The sequence below is a fragment of the Schistocerca serialis genome, chromosome 9 (genome assembly GCF_023864345.2).
Source record: "Schistocerca serialis cubense isolate TAMUIC-IGC-003099 chromosome 9, iqSchSeri2.2, whole genome shotgun sequence".
Lineage (NCBI taxonomy): Eukaryota > Metazoa > Arthropoda > Insecta > Orthoptera > Acrididae > Schistocerca > Schistocerca serialis.
Window position 1 is genome coordinate 35,030,514 of NC_064646.1, and position 20,435 is coordinate 35,050,948.

A 20,435-nucleotide genomic window follows, 5' to 3' on the forward strand; every position below is an offset into this window, starting at 1 on the left:
ATAGTAAAGCCAGAAGATCAAGGAGGCAAAAAGACTAGGCATAGGAGGAATCCTTAGATAACACAAGAGACATTGAATTTAACTGATGAAAGTAGAAAATTTAAAAATGCAGCAAATGAAGCTAGGGATAGGGAATACAAACATCTAAAAAACTAGATTGACAACAAGTGCAAAATGGCTAAGCAGGAATAGCTAGATGACAAATGTAAGTATTTAGATGGATATTTCACTAGGGGAAATATAGATACTGCCTACAGGAAAATTTAAGAGGCCTTTGGGGGAAAGAGAAGCAGCTGTATGAATATCACGAGCTCAGATGGTAAACCAATCCTAAGCAAAGAAGGTAAAGCTGAAAAGTGGAAGGGGTATATGGAGCATCTATGCAAGGGAGATGAACTTGAAAACAATATAGGAAGGGAAGTGGGTGCAGATGAAGATGGGACATGTAATACTGCGAGAAGAATTTGACAATGCTCTGAAACATGGCGAAACAAATCCCCGGGAGTAAACAACATTCTGTCAGAACTATTGATAGCTTCGGTAGAGCCACCCACGACAAAACTCTTCCATCTGGTGTGCAAGGTATATGAGATGTGTGAAATACCCTCAGGCTTCAAGAAGAATGTGGTCATTCCAATTCCAAAGAAAGCAGTTGCTGACAGGTATGAAAATTACTAAACTACCAGTTTAATCAGTCATGGTTGCAAAATACTAACACAAATTCTTTACAGACGAATGGAAAAACTGGTAGAAGCAAACCTCTGGGAAGATCAGTTGGACTCCAGAGAAATGCAGGAATACGCGAGGCAATACTGATCCTACGACTTATCTTAGAAAATAGGTTATGGAAAGGTAAACCTGCATTTATAGATTTATAGACTTAAACAAAGCTTTTGACAATGCTGACTGGAATACTCTTTTTGAAATCCTGAAGGTGACATGGGTAAAATACAGGGAGCAAAAGGCTATTTACAACTTGTATAGGAACCAAAAGGAAATTATAAGAGTTAAGAGATATGAAAGGGAAGCAGTGTTTGACAAGTAAGTGGTACAGGTATGTAGCATATCCATCATGTTATTCAGTCTGTACATTGAACAAGCAGTAAAGGAAACAAAAGAAAAATAGAGTAGGAATTAAAATCCAGGAAGAAGAAATAGAAACCTTGAGGTTTGCTGATGACATTGTAATTCTGTCAGAGACAACAAAAGACTTGGAAGAGCAGTTGAACGGAATGGACAGTGTCTTGAAAGGAAGATATTAGATGAACATCAACAAAAGTAAAACAAGGGTAATGGAATGTAGTCAGATTAAATCAAGTGAAGCAGTTGGAATTAGATTAGGAAATGAAACACTTATAGTAGTAGGTGAGTTTTGCTATTTGGGTAGCAAAGTAACTGATAATGGTTGAAACAGAGAGGATATAAAATGTAGAGTGGCGAAGGCAAGGAAAGTTTTTCTGAAGAAGAGAAATCTGTTAACATCAGGTATATATTTAAGTGTGAGGAACTCCTTTCTGAAAGTATTTGCATGGAGTGTAGCCATGTATGGATGTGAAACATGGACAATAAATAGTTTTGACAATAAGAGAATAGAAGCTTTTGAAATGTGGTGCTACAGCAGAATGCTGAAGATCTGACGGGTAGATCACGTAACTAATGAGAAGGTACTGAATAGCATTGGAGAGAAGAGAAATCTGTGGCATGCACAACTTGGCCAAAAGAATGGATCATTAGTCAAACAAAAGTCCATTTCTCTTCCGCAAAAAGACTCCAATGAGTGGACGAAAATACCATACAAAAATAGAGATGTAAATACGAAAACATCACCAGGGATTGAAAACACCAAACAGTTGGTGGTTAAAAACAAATTTCATGTTCTTTCCGTGAGTGAAGAGGTGGATTTACGCCTAATACCGGTATGGGAACACGAACTTTAGCATGCCATCTTTTGCACGTAGTAATGGGACGAATGAGGAAGACAAAAACAACAAAAACATACAACAGCGCAAAGATGACAGTAGTGTATTATTTTTGACGGACAGTCACGGCAAAAATATGACGAGACTTTTCAAAGAAAACAAAAAATATGATGCAACGTGTATTGTGACGCCAGGAGCAACAACAAAAAACATTATTGGTGTCGACTTACATAATAAAAAGTCGAGGAAAAATGACTCTGTGGTGTGTACAGTGGGTGTAAATGATATCGCAAAAAATGAAGCAAATTACTGCCTAATGGAACTACCAAAGTTCCTGGAATGCAATAAACAGCGAAATACAGTAGTTGCAACTTTACCACACAGATATGATCTAATGTATCACTCGTGTCTCAACAAAGAAATTTGAAAAACTAATATTAAAATAAAACAAATGTGTTCTTTGTTTGGAAGATGTAGCCCCCTCAATATAGGGAAATTGGACAGATGCCAGCATACCAAACACGGAATGCAACTAAATTACGAAGGAAAAAACTTTGTGTGTAAAACAATAAATGAAATCATTGCGAACAGAGAGAGAGCGAACAGCAAAGTTCTGTGTACCAGTGTGGGACCAGTCTCAGCAGCATCATGAAAAAGGAGCAGAATCATCAGTGTCAGCACCAACAGCTGAAACATCAACACATGCAGCAGAAACTGTTGCCTGTCCTACATGCAACAGAAAGCAAACCCAGTGTTTTTTATGGTGAGTAACATGAGAAAAAAGGATTCCAAGCTGCACGAAACATCTCTCTCGTGTGTTCAATATGAGTCTTCCACATCTCAAGCAATACTACCATTAGTGTACTGGAAAAAACCACTCCTAGCAAACATCATGCAAATGCAGGGGTGAGCAAAAATCTAAACTCTGTCTTTATTCCACCAAAATATATGTAATCTCAAGAACGAAATAGACCAGTTGCAAATACATTAAAATGACAAGTGTGAAAGCGAGCCCGGTATACTGTGTTTCTCAGAACATTATGTTATGAGTGATATCCACATACCACAAATTGAGAACTTTAGTTTATCTGCACATTACTGTATATCTATTATGAGAAAAAGTGGAGTTGCAATATTTGTAAAAGACAATCTAGTGTATTAATCTCTAGATTTAAGCAAATATTGTGATGAACAGCATTTTGAGGTGTGTGGCATCGAGTTAACAGCAGACAGTGCAACATTTACTGTACTGGATGTTTACAGGGCACCTGCTGGAAATCTGAATGTATTTCTGAGACAAACAGAATCACTTCTGTCCCACCTATATAGGAAAACTAAATCAACCACTGTTATGGGTGACTTCAATGTGAAGTTTTTAACAGAAAATAGAAACAAAACTGATTTTGAACACTTGATGTACAGTTACAACTTAGTACCAGTGATAGACACTCCAACTAGAGTGATAGCCAGTTCTAGCACTTTAATAGATAATGTATATGCAGATAAGGATATTTACAATAATTTAACTGTGAAAAGTATTATAAATGGCCTCTCTGCTCATGAAGGGCAATTCCTCACTCTAAACCAAATAAATGTACATAGGAAAAAAAATTTCATCTGGAAAAAATTTAGTATTATAAATGAACACACCACTGAAAACTTTAATCAGCAATTACAGCTATAGTCCAGTCAAATTGCAGAAATACCTTGCAAAAGGTGGGGTAGAAGAGTTTATTTTTTCAACTCGTTCATATTGTTGGAAATATTAGAAAACCAAGTTTTGCCAACAAAATTTTGCTTGGGAAAACTTTCTGCAGTCAAAAAACTTGGAAAATTTCGGCCTTTTTCCGTTTTTTTCAAAATATCTCAGTTTCATTTGCTACTATCGCTTTAACGTCTATTTTCTTTTTTAAAGAGCACAAAATTCTCTACAAATTTGATTCTTGCCATTTTTTTCTACTCCAAATATCTAAGAGGCTACAGCACCTCAAAAAATACCAATTTTTCAAATTTTGAGCATAGTGGCAAGATACCTTATTTTTGAACACTATCTTTCAGTTTCTGTTAGTGTAGTATAAATACATTATACATCATGTCATATGTTGGAATTTACGACATCACTTTCAAGTATTCAATTTCTCTGTATGCAACATGAGGATTGCTGGGCACCCAACTATTGTGATTCTTACATCACTACCTGAAGTTCACTATGGGCCACCTCAGCCCTGGTATTTGTAAAACTATAAATATAAAAACACATCATTAACAGACACAGACAGACAGAGACACACACACACACACACACACACACACACACACACACACACACACACACACACACACACACACAAAATAAATTGTCTCAGGAAACTGAACTATTATTAGCTGCAATAGGCAACCTAATTAGGAAGGTAATTATTCTTGTGTATAAAAGCCACACAGTTGACATTAAAGATAAGTAGCTTTATTACAATTAAAATGCATTGTCAGTTACTAAAAAATGTTGGCAGTTCTGGGTGTGTAATACTTGTAATATCGCACATTAGCGCACTTGAGACAGATATGAGCATCACTTCCAACGTTTTGATGGGCCAGGTTCCTCAGTGTCACCAGAAATACCTTGAGTTACGGATTCAGGGTCTGTACCTAGAGTTGATCCCAGATTGACCTCTTCTTTAAACAGTGAGCCAGCCTCAGCAAGTTCGTTGATTTCGTCAGCGGTTTCCTCAACATCCTCCATAAGATCTTCTTCACTGTCTTCATACAAAAATTTTTGCACATTTTCACAGTTGACCCCAATACATTTCTTGCAAATTGAAGAACATTTCAAACCCGCTTTTCTGCAGGAGCATGCTCCGCCACAGTTCAGCTTGCATGAGCATCAAACAATGTGAAGAAGTGCTTCAGGTGCTGGGTCTTGGCTCATTATAACGGGTATTGGACCGTGGTCACTGTGATTCCAGCCCCATTTCTCAGGAGGTTTCCAGTTTCCCATCCAACTTTGGACTTGTTGGTAAGTCCGCAACGAATGATGTGCAGCATCTAGTGTAGGTGGCAACTGTGCAAGATTCAGTTTGCTTTTTGTGGCAGACTTGGCGAATAGCTGGTACCGCAAATGGTCTAGTGTGTGGGAACTGCTGACACCTCCACTATACAATGCGATAGTAACCTGTTTTGTTGCTGTTATTATTTCTTCACGGGTAGCATGTGGTTCATTGAACGTGCAAAGCGCTGAGGTTAGGTGTTCATTTTTCACAACAATATTGCAGCACTTAATTTTTCCTTGACCAAAAAGAGTGGATGTTGCATCACATCTGCTAAAGGCGTTAGTGAACAGAATATATTCACTGTCAAACTTGTAAGATGCAGTGGAAAACCACTTGTCCTCTGCATTTCCTCTTCCTGGCTTTAAGAAAAATAAGTTTTCAATGCCTTGACCCAAACCGGTCATGAGCACAAGCAGGTCCACATCTTCTCCTACAATGACAACACTTCCAAAATCTTTGGATCTTGAAATGACAGATGTTACAATCATAACGTCAGCATCTTCTTGTGGCTGGTGCACTTCAACGCTACACTCCAGAAATTCCTTTTTAATAAGTGTGATCAAACGCATCTTGTTTTGTTCGTTGTACAAGAACTTGTCCTGACGGACTTGGTTCACCATCTCTGATTCAACCACAACGTCAACCGAAGAATGTTTTTTGGATCTAAGAATCCTCTCAGCACTCTTTGTGCCACATTTGTCTCCCTCACATGGATGCCCATCAAATACAATAGCAAATTGAGATCCAAATTGACGTTGCAGGTAAGAAACCTAGCTTTGAGCTATTGACTTGAAGCAAACATTTCGAGTACAAGTCACTTTGTGGATAAGGTACCCTCCATCAAAATTTCATTTGGCATATGGCAGTCTTAACTGCTTGGTTAGAAAGTCATCAGAATTCTCTTTTGCACATAAGAAGCATTTCTCTTTGAACTTGAACTGACCTTTTTCCTGCGACCGACGTAGCACGCCTGTTGGTTCCTGAGGATGTTGAAGGCTAGCTGCTATCATTCTCTCATTAATGTACTTCTTGTAGCATACTTCATGCACCATCACTTCACTGAGCATTTTCAAAAAACAGGTGTGAGCAGACTCCCTGCGTTGAGCACTATAATCGATAAGTGTGCTCAGTCCTTTCTTTTTCACATTGCATCCACCACTCACCACAGTTTTTTCGCAAATGAAACACAAATTCATGTCAGACATACTCATTTTCAGCACCACAACATATACTGAATGGAAGCGACTCCAAACTGTAGGACCCTTATTGTTGTGTGCTAATAGCTGTCAGCACGCTGTGAACAATCACTAGAGATAATTGCCTTCCGACCGCCAAAGAATAAATACACTTTTGTCCGCTAAAGAACAATTCCTACATACTTTTTCTTATAACTGGTCATTAATGTCAATCTACTGTAGAAAATGTACAGCACCTGCATGCAATCGTATTACATATTGTAACACAAATAAACTTCACACAATCCGACGTGAATGTGTTCGTAGTTACTGAATATGATGCTGTTTGTCCTGGCCCTGCAGCAGAGTGAGATGGTAAATTCCAATGAATAACATGATGAGTAATATGTTTATACCACACAAATAGAAACTGAAATAACAGTGTTCAAAAATTAGGTAATTTGCCACTTTGCTCGAAATTTGAAAAATTGGTATTTTTTGACGCGCTGTAGTGCCTTAGATATTGAGAGTAGAAAAAAATGGTACAAATCAAATTTGTAGAGAATTTTGTGCTCTTTAAAAAAGAAAATAGACGTCAAAGCGATAAGAGCAAATGAAACTGAGATATTTTGAAAAAACTGAAAAAAGTCCAAAATTTTCGAAGTTTTTTGACTGCAGAAAGTTTTCCCAAGAGTAATTTTGTTGGTAAAACTTGGTTTTCTAACCTTTCCAACAATATGAACGAGTTAAAAAAAATAAAATCTTCTACCCCACCTTTTGCAAGGTACAGGTTTTTTTTCCTGGCAGTTTCACTGGACTACTAGTGGACTGGTCTCCTGTGTATGCTGCAATTGATGTTAATTGAAAATTTAATATATTTATCAATGGAGTTAGAAGTCTTTTTGAAGAAACCTTTCCAAAAGAGCCAGTGGTGAAAACATGTTAAAATCCGGAAACAAGCCTTGGATTACTAAAGACATCAAAATTTCTTATAAAACAAAGAGAGAACTATATGCAGCAGCCAAGAGATCAAATGATCCCAGTAGGAGTATGCACTATAAACTCTACAATAAAGTTCTGAATAAGACCATACAAGCAGCAAAGAACATGTGCTTGAAGGCAGAAACCGATTACTTAAGAAATAAAGTAAAAACTATTTAGAATTTTATAAAGAAGGAAACATGGAAAAATACAGTTGGTAGTGAAAACATCCATATAAAAAGTGAGAGTCATCTTGTTGGCAATCCAAAAATAGTAGCAGACACATTAAACAAACACTTTTTAACAGTAACAGAAAAAATAGTTTTACAAACCTCCATAAACCAAACCATCAATCCTTTGAAAGCAATAGTACCTAGCTCAGTACAACACATGAAGGTAACAACAGTCACTATTCAAGAAATTGAAAGAGTTATTAAATGTCTGAAAAGTAGAAACTCTATTGGGATTGACAATATTTCTAACAAATTAATAAAATACTGCTGCAGCCATGTAAGTAAAGACTTTTGCCACTTTTTCATGCATCACTTAAGCAAGGAATAGTTCCTGAGAGGCTTAAGTATGCAGTTGTAAAAATACTGTACAACAAGGGAGATAAGACGGATGCTGCTAACTATCGGCCAATATCACTGCTGACAAGTTTTCAAAGGTTTTAGAGAAACTAATGCTTGCCAGGATAGTTAAGCATCTCGGGGATCAAAATATCCTCAGCCAAAGTCAGTTGGGGTTTCAGAAAGGTTTGTCAACAGAAGATGCAATATTTGCATTTGCTGGCGAAGTCTTGGAATCTATCAAGAAAAAACTGAAGGTGGTTGGGATTTTTTGTGACCTAACAAAAGCGTTTGACTGTGTGTCACCAGATTCTTTTACAAAAAGCTGCACATCTCGGTATAAGTGGTTCATCAGGGAAATTGTTTGACTCCTACCTGTCAAACACGAAACAGAGAACCGTAGTGGACAGACAAAATCGAGTCCCATTATTTTCAGAATGGAGTACAATCACATGTGGAGTGACCCAAGGCTCAGTTCTGGGCCCCCTACTTTTTATTATCTTTATAAATGATCTGCCTCTCTGTGCGGAATATTCTAGATTCACCATTTTTACTGACGACACTGCATTACTTGTTGATAATTCAGTAGATAAACTTGAGGAAACAGCAAATAAGGTTTTAAGTGAAACAGTGAACTCATTGAACATTAATGACCTTTCTTTAAATTACACTGAAACAAACTTTGTTCAGTTCCACACAACATTCAAAGATGGAGAAATAGTAGTAAAAATAGGTGAGCAGGTGATAACTGTGGTGGATACCTCAAAATACATAGGCTTGCATATCGACAGCAAACTGATCTGGCCAAACCACATCCTGGATCTATGAAGAAGATTGAGTTCAGCAACTTACACATTACATATTGTTTCTTCTTATAGAAGTATGGAAACCATGAAGTCAGCCTATTATGGTTATTTTCATTCCATTATGGCATACGGAATTATACTTTGGGGAAATCAGTCACTGGCTAAAAAAGTACTGTGTGCACGAAAAAGAGCCATAAGGATCATGTGTGGAGTCCACCCTAGAGCCACATGCAGAAATCTTTTTAAGAAACTTTGAATCCTTACATCCACTGTGCAATATATATACTCTTTGATGTGCTTCATAAGGAAAGAAAAATCCAGTTTTAAGCTGGATAGTGAGTATCATAGTCATGAGACAAGAAGAAAACACGATATCCACTATGAACAGGCAAATCTAAGTATGGTACAGAAAGGTGTCCATTTCACTGGCTATAAGATTTTTAATGCCCTCCCTTTAAGAATTCAGTGTTTGGTAGAAGACGAGGTCTTGTTTTAAAAAAGTTTAAGGCAGTTCCTATTACAAAGATCATTTTATACCATAGAAGAGTTCCTGAACTACAGTATTTAGCATTTCTTGTATTGTTAAATGCAAACATATGCCCAAATCTACATTTGTAATCCTGACTATTCTTTATTGTAAACACAGATTTTGAAATATTTATTTTATGTAACACTTATTATTTTGTAAATTGATTTTCTGTTGTAGAACCTAAGTAACTGTTTACTGTAAAATGAAATCATTTTCTTTTGTTTTTATGTGCTATCAAAGATTTCTGACACGTTTCATATCTTGTGATATTGTCACAACATGGATCACTGCAATACGAAATAAATAAATAGACACATTCTGAGACATCACAGGATCACCAATTCAGTATTAGAAGGAAATGTGAATGTGTGTGTGTGTGTGTGTGTGTGTGTGTGTGTGTGTGTGTGAGAGAGAGAGAGAGAGAGAGAGAGAGAGAGAGAGAGAGAGAGAGGGGGGGGGGGGGGGGAGGGAGGGGAGGGGAGAGGGAGAGAGGGGGGGGGGGGTCGTAGAGGGAGACCAAGAGAGGAATACAATAAGCAGATTCTGAAGGATGTAGGTTGGAGCAGTTATTTGGAGATAAAGAGTCTTGCACAGGATAGAGTAGCATGGACAGCTGCATCAAACCAGTCTTCGAACTGAAGACTACAACAAGAATTTACGTATTATGAAAGTATAAACACAAATTCTACCACATACAGTATGGTATCTTCTGAAACACTCAACTCGAGACTGTGACACGCTTTTGTCATCCACTCATTGCTCACATAATGTGATCTCGCCAGCCAATGACAGCAGATATTCAGAGCATATTACATATGATGTATAGTCAGCCAATAACATCATTGTTAAACAGTGTGAGCACACAAATAAGAAAACTTTATGGTTTAAATTAATATACATACAGTATAGATACAAGAAAATTTAAGCTTTGACATATGATACTGGTCGTCAATAAATTTTTGGCTAGTCTACCCCCCCCCACCACCACCCCTACCCCCAACCCCCATCCCCACCCATAACTGTAAAACTAATAACTGTAACAATGAGAATTCTATTAATCCACCAGTTTGTTTTAAGTAGTCATGATGTGCCTGCTATCAGATTGGAAGCATTTTGCCAGAGGCTTACGTCGGAGACAAGCTCACCTGTGAAAGACATCATGTCATACACCAGCCCTGCTGTGATTTCTACACAGCATTTTATGTTGGCATTCCCACCAACGAACCGTCCACTGGAATGAATGGCCAGAGCCAAACTGTGACCGATGACAGAGTTGACCACCCACTGACAGAACATGCTGCCGAGTGCAAAATGCTCAGTTTTAATGGCTGCTTCACAGCTTGTGCCCTCTGAATCCTACCCCTGACAATAGTTTCTCTGAATTATTTAGATGTGTGTTATCCCTGAAACATACCCTCCCAGGCTTAATCCAAGCAATCTCTTCCCCCACCTCTACCCCTGACCTGTGATCCTGACCTCCCTCCCTATCCTTCTTACTGCTACTGTGTACCGTGCACAGCCTGTGGCCAGAACAACTTCGCCAGTGCCGCTCCGAGTTCCTGTCCTGTGCACCGACTCTGCCTGCCCGTCCTTCCCAGAACGTCAGCCACCCTTTCCCATCCATCTCTCCTCCTCCTTTCTCCTCTTGCACATTCCACCTGACACAAACCCTCACACCCCAATGGAGCTGTGGCACATTGCAGTCAGCTGGGACAATGGAGCAATACAGCTGTACTCTGTGTACGATATGTGCTCAATAGCTCTGACGAAGGTTCCATCCGAGAGCTACCAATGTTCTCTTTCTAGTTTACATGCCTATTGACAACTCGGCACTCAACCATTAGGCGAATTGTTATCTTCACTTCTTACATTATTCATATTGTCATTCTTCAGTTTTGATCTCCATACAGATTACATAAGAAGGTAGCAATTTTGGAGTACAATACATGAAATTCTTACCAAACCAGTTCAATGTTTCTCATCAACTTACTAATATAGGCATCCATTTCAGACTAAGGCACCGGAGAAGTGAATGCAGAGCTGGCTGCAAGCTCCTCAGAACCACTGGGTCCCTCGAGAAAGGACCAGACGTCGATGCCGCCAGTTGTAAATGCATGCGGCGTTTGGGATGTGGTTCAAGCGAACCACGCATTCTCCCCAACTTCATCTGTCGCCCCAGCCTTTCTGTTGTCGTTTCACCGACATGAAGCATGTCTGTCGTGATTGTCACTGAAGACTCGCATGTTGGCACTATGAAACCTTCCTCTGCAGCCACCCTAAAGACCTGACTCAACAGACAAACAACAATATTAAGATGCCATACAGAATATTCAATGGGATTTAAGACTCACAATGTGGTAATTACAGAATTTTACTGAAATGTGTGCACTTCTGTGTATCCTCTGCTTGATGTTAATCAAGATATTTTACAACTTTCAATGACAAGATAACAATACCAAAGATGAGTACCAAATGAAGAACCTAATCATCAGTAACACTGATCTAAAATAAAATCCCTTTTTTCTGGAGAAATACTTTGTGATCCTGGTTGAACTTTCAGCACTGAATTCAAACATGTAGCCCTCCCCCACCAAATCAGGGATGGTTTACAAGTAATCAAAGAAACCACAAGTAATCAAAGAAACTACAAGTAATCAAAGAAACTAAGATATGACTCTGAGTTCCTATAGTATTTGGTTTGTAGCACTTATTCTAAACAAATATTTATGAAAAATATTTAACAAAAATGAGTCACTTCCAAGTAAACTGTTAACATCATCTCTTGGACTAAAAGTCTTCCTCCTGAATCACTACAACAATTTTCTGTCAACATACAAGATATCCACTTCCCTTCATACTCACTTTCTATAGTAGAAGTATTTTCTGGTAGTTGGATTCATGAACTTATCAATTTGTTTCATTTGGCTACGTTTTCATGTGAAGCACTGGAAGTAATGTATTTTCATGAGCGAACAAACACACACACACACACACACACACACACTGCATTTTTTTCATCCACTTTCCATCTCCAATTACCTCATTTGAGCGCATTAGCTATTACACACACTGAAAATGTGCACACTTTGGACAGCCTTATTACATTCCCAATAATACTACAATTACTATGAATTTGCAAGTATTTTCAATTTCTTTTCTACGTCTTGCACTGAATTTTGCATACTCTATAATATCTCATAACTCTCTGCAATCAAACTGATGTAAAGAACTGAGAGGGATAACATTTTATTTGGGAAATGAAGCAAAAAACACTTAACATTCCTTTTTGACTCATTTATAAAAAGTTTAGTCTAATGAATTGAACTCAAATATAGCCCTGACAAAAAGATTCTGTTCCCAGATTTGCATTTCCCAAACTAAATTTGTCTGTAATCACACACTTACACATCTGAAATATTATCCTCCCAAAGAAGTTTAATTTAACAGACAAGGATCTTCTATAATTCATGTACAACCAATTATAACTAATGAAAACAACTTGCTCCAGTTTCCTTTTTAATACTCACTGATTTTAAAAAGCATCAATTTTACACAGATATATACAGCACAATGTTAATAGAGGAGGATATTCCTCACTGAAAGTCGAAAGGAATCAAGTATAATCAGCACGCTACACAGTTCATGCAAGACACATGAATATGAGACATAAGAAGTGAACATAATTTACAGTATTGTGGTTTTCAAATAGTCTGAATTGCAAAACACTCAAGCTGACCACACAAGGGTCAATCCATACCAAGAGGTCCAGCACTGGTTGCTTGACCATCTCAGAAAAATTTTATATTTGCAGGGTGAATTCCCAAATGTTTAGTAGTCACAAAAATATTTTTTTAAAAAATTATTGTTTGTTATTTTGAAATGGTGGCCATATTTGTTCCTAGCCACATGAGTTTTTTCGTATTTGCAAGCATCTACATTTTTTACAATTATTCAGTAGTGGAATGTCCTAAGCCTTTCAGATAAAATGCATTTAGTTCAACACACGCTGGGCTACAAATTAACATCATTATCACTTAGCTGAATGTATTCTTTAACATATTTTAATAGTTCAAAGTTATCGGCCACAAAATAAAAAAAACTCAATTTTTGAACAGTAGTTTTCCACAGAAAGATTAATTTCTCAATTTTAATATTTTTTCTGCTATCACACCGTATAATATAGTTACTTCTTATGGAGTATCAATGGTGAGCAGCTTACACTTAAAAATACACTATTTTAAAAAATGGATTTCTTTTAATTTTTCCATTTTGTGACCTGCAGTATCTTTGATGGGGGACCAGATAAAGATCTGAAAATTTCACAGTTAAAAGACCTTTATGACATCAAACTTCAGTACAAATTTCAACTTTGAGACTAATTGGAAGTTATGGAAAAAAGATTACAAACACGAGTCAAAAATACGTTTTTTAATATCTGCAATATCTGGTAGGCTAATCAAATAAAGTACACCAATTGCATAATGTAACACACCACATTACACTAGCTAATAATTATTTGTCGAAATAATGCCATGGTAATTGTTTCAGCAGGCTAACAATTGCATCTCCAAGCCTATACAAGTCGGATTGTTGTCTTCCCCCTTACACCAACAATTGTCTTCTCACACTTATTTAGCTAGAAGTTCTTGAAGTGTGCAGTTGAAAAATGGAGTGTCAGTGTTCTGTTGGTGTTATTATTAATGCAGCATGTCATAAAAGTGTGTATGTAGTGTATCCTAAAGACATTACTTTAATCGAAGATTACAGTAAAGAAGAAAAACTGTTTTTTTACTTACAAGTCGATCCAGAGGTCAAATCAACATGCAAGTACCATGAAATGAAATACTTAAGAAATTTTTATCACCTTTTTGGTCAGTTTTTCATGAACTCTTTTGAGAAACATAAGAAACCTATAACAAAAGGTCTGCGAGAAATAACATTTGATCATTATTCTAAAAATAAAAGCTCTTTTGTCAATCTCATACCAGGAAAATCATTGTGTCCAATATGTTGTTCTAAGATATTTGTAATTCACAAGAGAAAGGATAGTGAAACATCAGATACAGAATTTTGTGACTTATCAGCAACCATTAAAAAAGTAGATACAGCTTGTGGAATCCTGGGTATATTGCCTGCTAGTAATTAGAAAACTAAGTCAAGCAAAAAGACCAAGTGCCTTGAATACAAAAACTGAGAAGTGGCAACTACAGTCAAAAAGAAATTGGAAGTTTCATTTCAAAATACAATGTGTACTAAAATAGATGGAAGTTCTAAAACTTCACCAACTGGATATGATGATTTAATAGAAAAACTAAAAACTAACTGTAGCACTTCAAACAAAGAGCATAAAATTAAGATTATCAGTTTACTGCCGAATGGAGTCCAGCAAAAGTTAGAGATGAATTTAATGTGTCAGAACATCTTGTTAAGTTAACAAGGCAATTAGTAAAAGAACAGGGAATTTTACCAGCATTACAAAAGAAAAGTGCATCTGATTTGGTAGATGAAAACACAATCAAAGTTATTAAGTATTATGATGATGACAATAACAGCCATTTGATGTCTGGCAAAAAAGACTGTGTTTCTGTGAAAGAAAATGGTTCTAAAATTCAAAGATAAAAAAGGTTAATATTGTGTAACTTGAACTATTCACTGAATTTAAAAAAGAAAATCCTGACATCAAAATTAGAAGATAAAAGTTTTGAGAGTTGAGACCAAGATGGTGTATTGTTGCAGGGGCATCTGGCACCCATAATGTTTGCGTTTGTTTGATCATCAGAACGTAAAGTTGATGATAGATGGGGCCAATCTTAGAGTTGACTATAAAGACCTGTTGGAAGTTATGGTATGCAATATTGACAGTTACAATTGTATGATCAAAGGATTATACGAAGATTGTCCAGGCAAACAAGCCTTACTTGACATGTTTGAAGAATCTGAAGAAGACGATTTGATGCCTGACAATATAAAATACGAGGGCGGTTCAGAAAGTAACCTCCGATTGGTCACAGTGCGGGTTGTGGGGGGAGTAGCGACGCCATCTGTGCGTTCACGCACTCAACAGGTCAGTCGGCATCAAGCCGTGGTCGAGTGAACGTCGTACCTGCGCTAGTTTAGTTTTTGTGGCAGTTTGAAATATGTGCTGCAATAGAAAACCCCGCCAAATGTGAAGTGCGTGCTGTCATAAGGTTTTTTACAGCCAAAGGATATTCTGCAGCAGCTATTCATCGTGAGCTTTGTGCCGTGTACGGACCAAGAGTTATGAGTGAAGGAGTTGTCCGTGAATGGGTACGTTTATTTAAAAGTGGACGAGAAAACGTTCATGATGAAGAGAGGAGTGGTGACTGACGAACTCGTTCAGACAGTTGATGCAAAAGTTCGTGAAAATCGACGTTTCTCAATGTCGGAGTTGTCTACTGGTTTTCCACAGATTTCTAAGACTCTCTTGTACGAGATAGTGACAGCAAGATTGGGTTACCGTAAGTTCTGTGCACGATGGGTGCCCAAAATTCTTACCGATCACCACAAAACTCAAAGAATGGCCTCTGCATTAGACTTTCTGTCACGTTATGAGGACGAAGGAGAACCATTGTTAAACAGAATCGTGACCGGTGACGAAACCTGGATTAAGTACGTGAACCCTGAGACAAAAGAACAATCAAAGATGTGGGCACATTCAAATTCGCCTACCAAACCAAGAAAAGCCTCGCAAGATTTTTCTGCCAGAAAACTGATGGCAACGGTGTTTTGGGATGCCAAAGGGGTGTTGTTGGTTGAATTCATGGAACGTGGTATGACCATTAATCAAGACGTGTACTGTGAAACAATAAAAAAGTTACGACGGGCTATACAGAACAAACGCCGTGGTATGCTGACTTCCGGTATCGTTTTTTTGCACGATAACGCCCGTCCTCACTCTGCTCGCAGAACAACGGCCCTTCTTGAGTCCTTCAAGTGGGACGTTATCAACCATCCACCTTACAGCCCAGACCTGGCGCCAAGTGATTATTACCTCTTCATGCATTTGAAGAAATGGCTCGGGTCACAGCGGTTTGATGACGACGAAGAGCTCAAAGATGCGGTCACAGGCTGGCTCCAGGCACAAGCGGGTGATTTTTATGCAGAAGGAATTTCAAAGCTTGTGAAGAGATACGATAAGTGCCTCAATCGCTATGGAGACTATGTAGAAAAATAGTGCAAAGATGTAGTTGTAAGATGTATATATTAAAATATTTTTATTTAACTTGGTGTATTTTTTTAAATCAACCGGAGGTTACTTTCTGAACGGCCCTCGTACAAACAGTGGGTGACACATGACAGAACTGAAATGGTCACAGTCATAAGAGTTTTTTGAAGTGTTGGTGGCTAACCTTGAAAATCTGAAAATGCATCATTTTGTTGCAAAAGCTCAAAGTAAATTTTTGAAAGACAAAAAGCAAACCTTGGCAGCTGATGAATGCTTGGTTCTTGCTGACTTTTTAGAAAATTATTTCTTTGTTGTTCAAGATGAGGCACAAAGGTACCTCTGGGTAAACAAACAGGCCACAGTTCATCCATTTGTATTCTATTTAAAGATAAACTAATGAGTACAGCATTTGTGCCGTAAGTGACTACCTTGAACACAACACTACAGCAGTGCACATTTTTCAACTAAAATTAATAAACTTCATTAAACAGCACCACCCTTCCATAAAAAACTGATTTACTTTTCAAATGGGGCAGCAAGTCAATATAAAAACAAAAAAAATTTTATTAACATCTCCTTCCATAAAAAAGATTTTGGGTTTGATGTAGAATGGCACTTTGTCACTTCATGCCATGGGAAGAAAGCTTGTGATGGTGTCAGAAGTACACCAAAGTGAGCTGTCACAAAAGCAAGTCCGCAGTGGACCGATGACAATCATATCATATCACCCCAAGAAATGTTTGAATTCTGCAAAAAACATATCAAAGGAATTACCTATGTTTTGTACAATGTGAGGAAATACAAGAAGTCTGTGACAGTGTCTTGAAGAAAAGGTACAACACCTGTCAGAAGATTAAAGGTACTCAATCTTTACATTGTTTTGTACCCCATTCACACAACTTACTGAAGTGTAAGATCACACCAACTTGGCCTGATAGTGAACTTCATCAGTGTGGAAAACTTGTACAACTGGTTCTTCAAAATGAAGACATAGTGGCTTGTGTTTACAATGAACAGTGGTGGGTTGGCAAAGTTGATAATATTGACTGTCAAAACCAAGATGTACATGTTGTATTTTATCACCCTACATCTTTTTAAAAAATTGAGGAGGATCAGGTTTGGATGCCACTTAAAAATGTACTATGGAAGTTGTCTCCCATGGAATTTACAACTATGTCTGGGCAAACTTATAATCTAATACCCAAACTGAGTGAACAAATTTCTCAAATGGTCTATGAGCGATGTACTAAAAACAAATAACAAGAGAACAATATAATGTAATAAGAGTAGATTATTTTCAATAAAAAAGTAAGTAATCATAGATATGATTAAATTATATACTGTAACTGATATATTTTATTCCATAAGCCTAGATATCACAGATGTTAAAAAATGTATTTTTGACTCATTTGTAATTTTTCTCCATAACTTTCAATTCAATCTCAAAGTTGAAACTTATACTGAAGTTTGATGTTATAAAGGTCTATTATCTGTGAAATTTTCAAATTTTTATCTGGTCCCCCAACGAAGATATTGCAGGACACAAAATGGAAAAATTTTAAAAAATCCATTTTTTAAAATAGTGTATTTTTTAAAGTGTAATTTAAAACTGAGAAATTAATCTTCCTTTGGAAAACTAATGTCCAAAAATTGATTTTTTTTTTTAATTTGTGGCTGATAACTTTAAACTATTAAAATATATTAAAGAATACATTCAGATAAGTGATAATGATGTTAATTTGTGGCCCAGAGTGTGTTGAATTAAATGCATTTTATCTGAAAGGCTTAGGATAATCCACTACTGAATAACAGTAAAAAATGTAGATGCTTGCAAGTACGAAAAACACGTGGCCTGGAACAAATGTGGCCTGGAACAAAAATGGCCGCCATTTCAAAATAATAAACAATCATTTTTTTTAAAGTACATATTTTGTGACTACTAAACATTGGGGAATTTGCCCAGAAAATATAAAATTTTTCTGAGATGGTCAAGCAAACAATTATTGTTTTCTTGGACCACTTGGTATGGATTGACCCACAAGGCTGAGGACATGTTCAACAACTGGATTGTTAAGCTTTTGTCTGGTCACAGTGTGGCATTCACCCTTCTCAGAATTAATTAAAAGATGATATAGAGATGCTAATACCAATGGAAGTCATCATCATCAGTGTTCTGCCTAAAGGCAGGTTTTCACATGGTAGTTCTCCAGGCTATCCGGTCTTCTGCCATCCTCTTTAGGTCTGCATAATATCCTCTTCCCTTTATGTCGTCTATCACCTTGTATCTCCTTCTTCCTCTCAGTCTTCTCCCACAAACCAATCCTTCCAAAGCAACTACTAGCAAGCACTCCCTTCTCAATGAATGTCGCAACCAGTTCTTTTTCCTTTCTCTTACAACCTTCAGCAGACATCTTCTCTCACCAACCCTTTCCAATACTCTTTCATTACTCACTCTTTCCATTCTCCTCCACATCCACAGTGGATTCTAACATTTTTTCATCCTCTCGTCTCAGCGTCCATGTTTCTGCCCCATATAGTGCCACAATATAAACAAAACATTTGTAAAGCCTTTTCCTTAGTCCTTTATCTAATTTGCCACATAAGAGTCTCCTCTTTCTGTTGAATGCCTCTTTCACTATGGCAATTCGAATTTTCACCTCCTGGTGACATCTTAAGTCTTCAGTTATTGTGCTTCCCAGATATTTAAATGCACTTACTAGGCTAATGGTAGATTGTCCTATTTTAATATTGGATAGTCTGCGTCTTGTACTGATGACCATACTCTTTGTTTTTGTTGTGTTTATTTGCATCCCATATTCCACACAAGCTTCATTCAGAACTTTGAGCATGTTATTCACTGTCCCCTCACTTTCTGCCACTAATACCAGGTCATCAGCAAATCTTATACATTCTATTCTCTTTCCACCAATACATATTCCTCTTTTCCCATCTAAATTTTTCACAATAATCTCTCCAAGGTATACGTTAAACAACAGTGGGGAAAAGCAACAACCTTGTCTAACACCTCGTCCAATGCTACTTCCTTCTGACATTTCATTTCCAATCCTCATCCTTACTTTCTGGTGTAAATATAGATTCTGTATCAGTCGTCTCTCTTTCCAATCTACTCCTTTCCTCTTCAAGATATCCATCAGCTTGTTCCACTGAACTCTGTCAAAAGCCTTTTCTAAACCTATATAAACAGCAAAGATTTCTCTACCCTTTTCCATATATCTTTCCCCTACAGTTCTTAGCACGCCAATAGCATCTCTTGTTCCTTTTCCTCTTCTAAATCCGAACTGCTTCTCTGCAATCCCTCTATCCAGCTTGCCATATAACCTTCTATTCAGCGCTCTCAGCAAGACTTTAGCTGCATGAGAAATTAGACTGATGGTCCGGTGCTCTTCACATTTTTTAGTATTTCTCTTTTTCTCTATTGGTATCATAACTGTTGCAGCGAAGTCCTCAGGCCATTCCCCTTTGTCATATATCTCATTACAGAGGTAGACTATTTCTTTTCTTGCCTTGTTTCCCAAACTCTTCAACAGTTCTGCTGGCAAATCATCTATTCCACATGCCTTTCTATTCTTCATCTCCTTCAGCACCTTTTCTACCTCTGCTTCCAAGATGGTAAATCCCTTTCCATCTTCCGGCACATATTGCTCCTCTTCAACCTTAATTTCGCTTTGCATTTCATCCCCCTTATACAGGCATTCAATATATTCTTGCCATCTGTTCAAAACCTCCTGTGGTTCTTCTGCTAGAGTACCATCTGCTCTTTCTATTCCCATGTTATTCCTCTTTCTTTTACATTCAAAAACTATCTCACTAGCCAGTCTATACATCATTTCATACTTTCCCTCTCTCCCCATTTTCTCTATTTCGTCGCATTTCTGTTTCATCCATTTTTCTCTTGCTTCTTCAGTTTCTCTTCTTAATTCATTATTCAGTTTCCTGTACCTCTTTTTGCCTTCTTCAGTTTCTAAGTTTCTACCCTTTTCCACTTTCTGCGCTCTTCCATCTTTTTCAACATGTTTTCTGTTATCCATTCTTTCCTGGTGCTTTGGGATACTCTAATTCCTAGTACTTCTTTGGTAGAGTCCATGAGTCCTTCCCTCATTTTTATCCACTTGTCATTAACACTTTCATCAACACTACCCCTGCCATTTTGCCATAAATCTGTTCTCCAAATCTGATGCCTTTCCTATGGAAGTGTAGAGATC

At 37.4% G+C, this 20,435-nt stretch overlaps 1 protein-coding gene across 1 annotated transcript in view; it reads right to left on the reverse strand.

Annotated features, from left to right (window-relative positions):
- Positions 1–20,435, reverse strand: part of LOC126418802 (midasin-like) — a 298,364-nt gene that overhangs the window by 65,057 nt on the left and 212,872 nt on the right. The window contains exon 34 of the mRNA XM_050085737.1: positions 11,017–11,310. Coding sequence (XP_049941694.1) covers positions 11,017–11,310 — 294 coding nt within the window. The remainder of the gene's footprint in view (positions 1–11,016; positions 11,311–20,435) is intronic.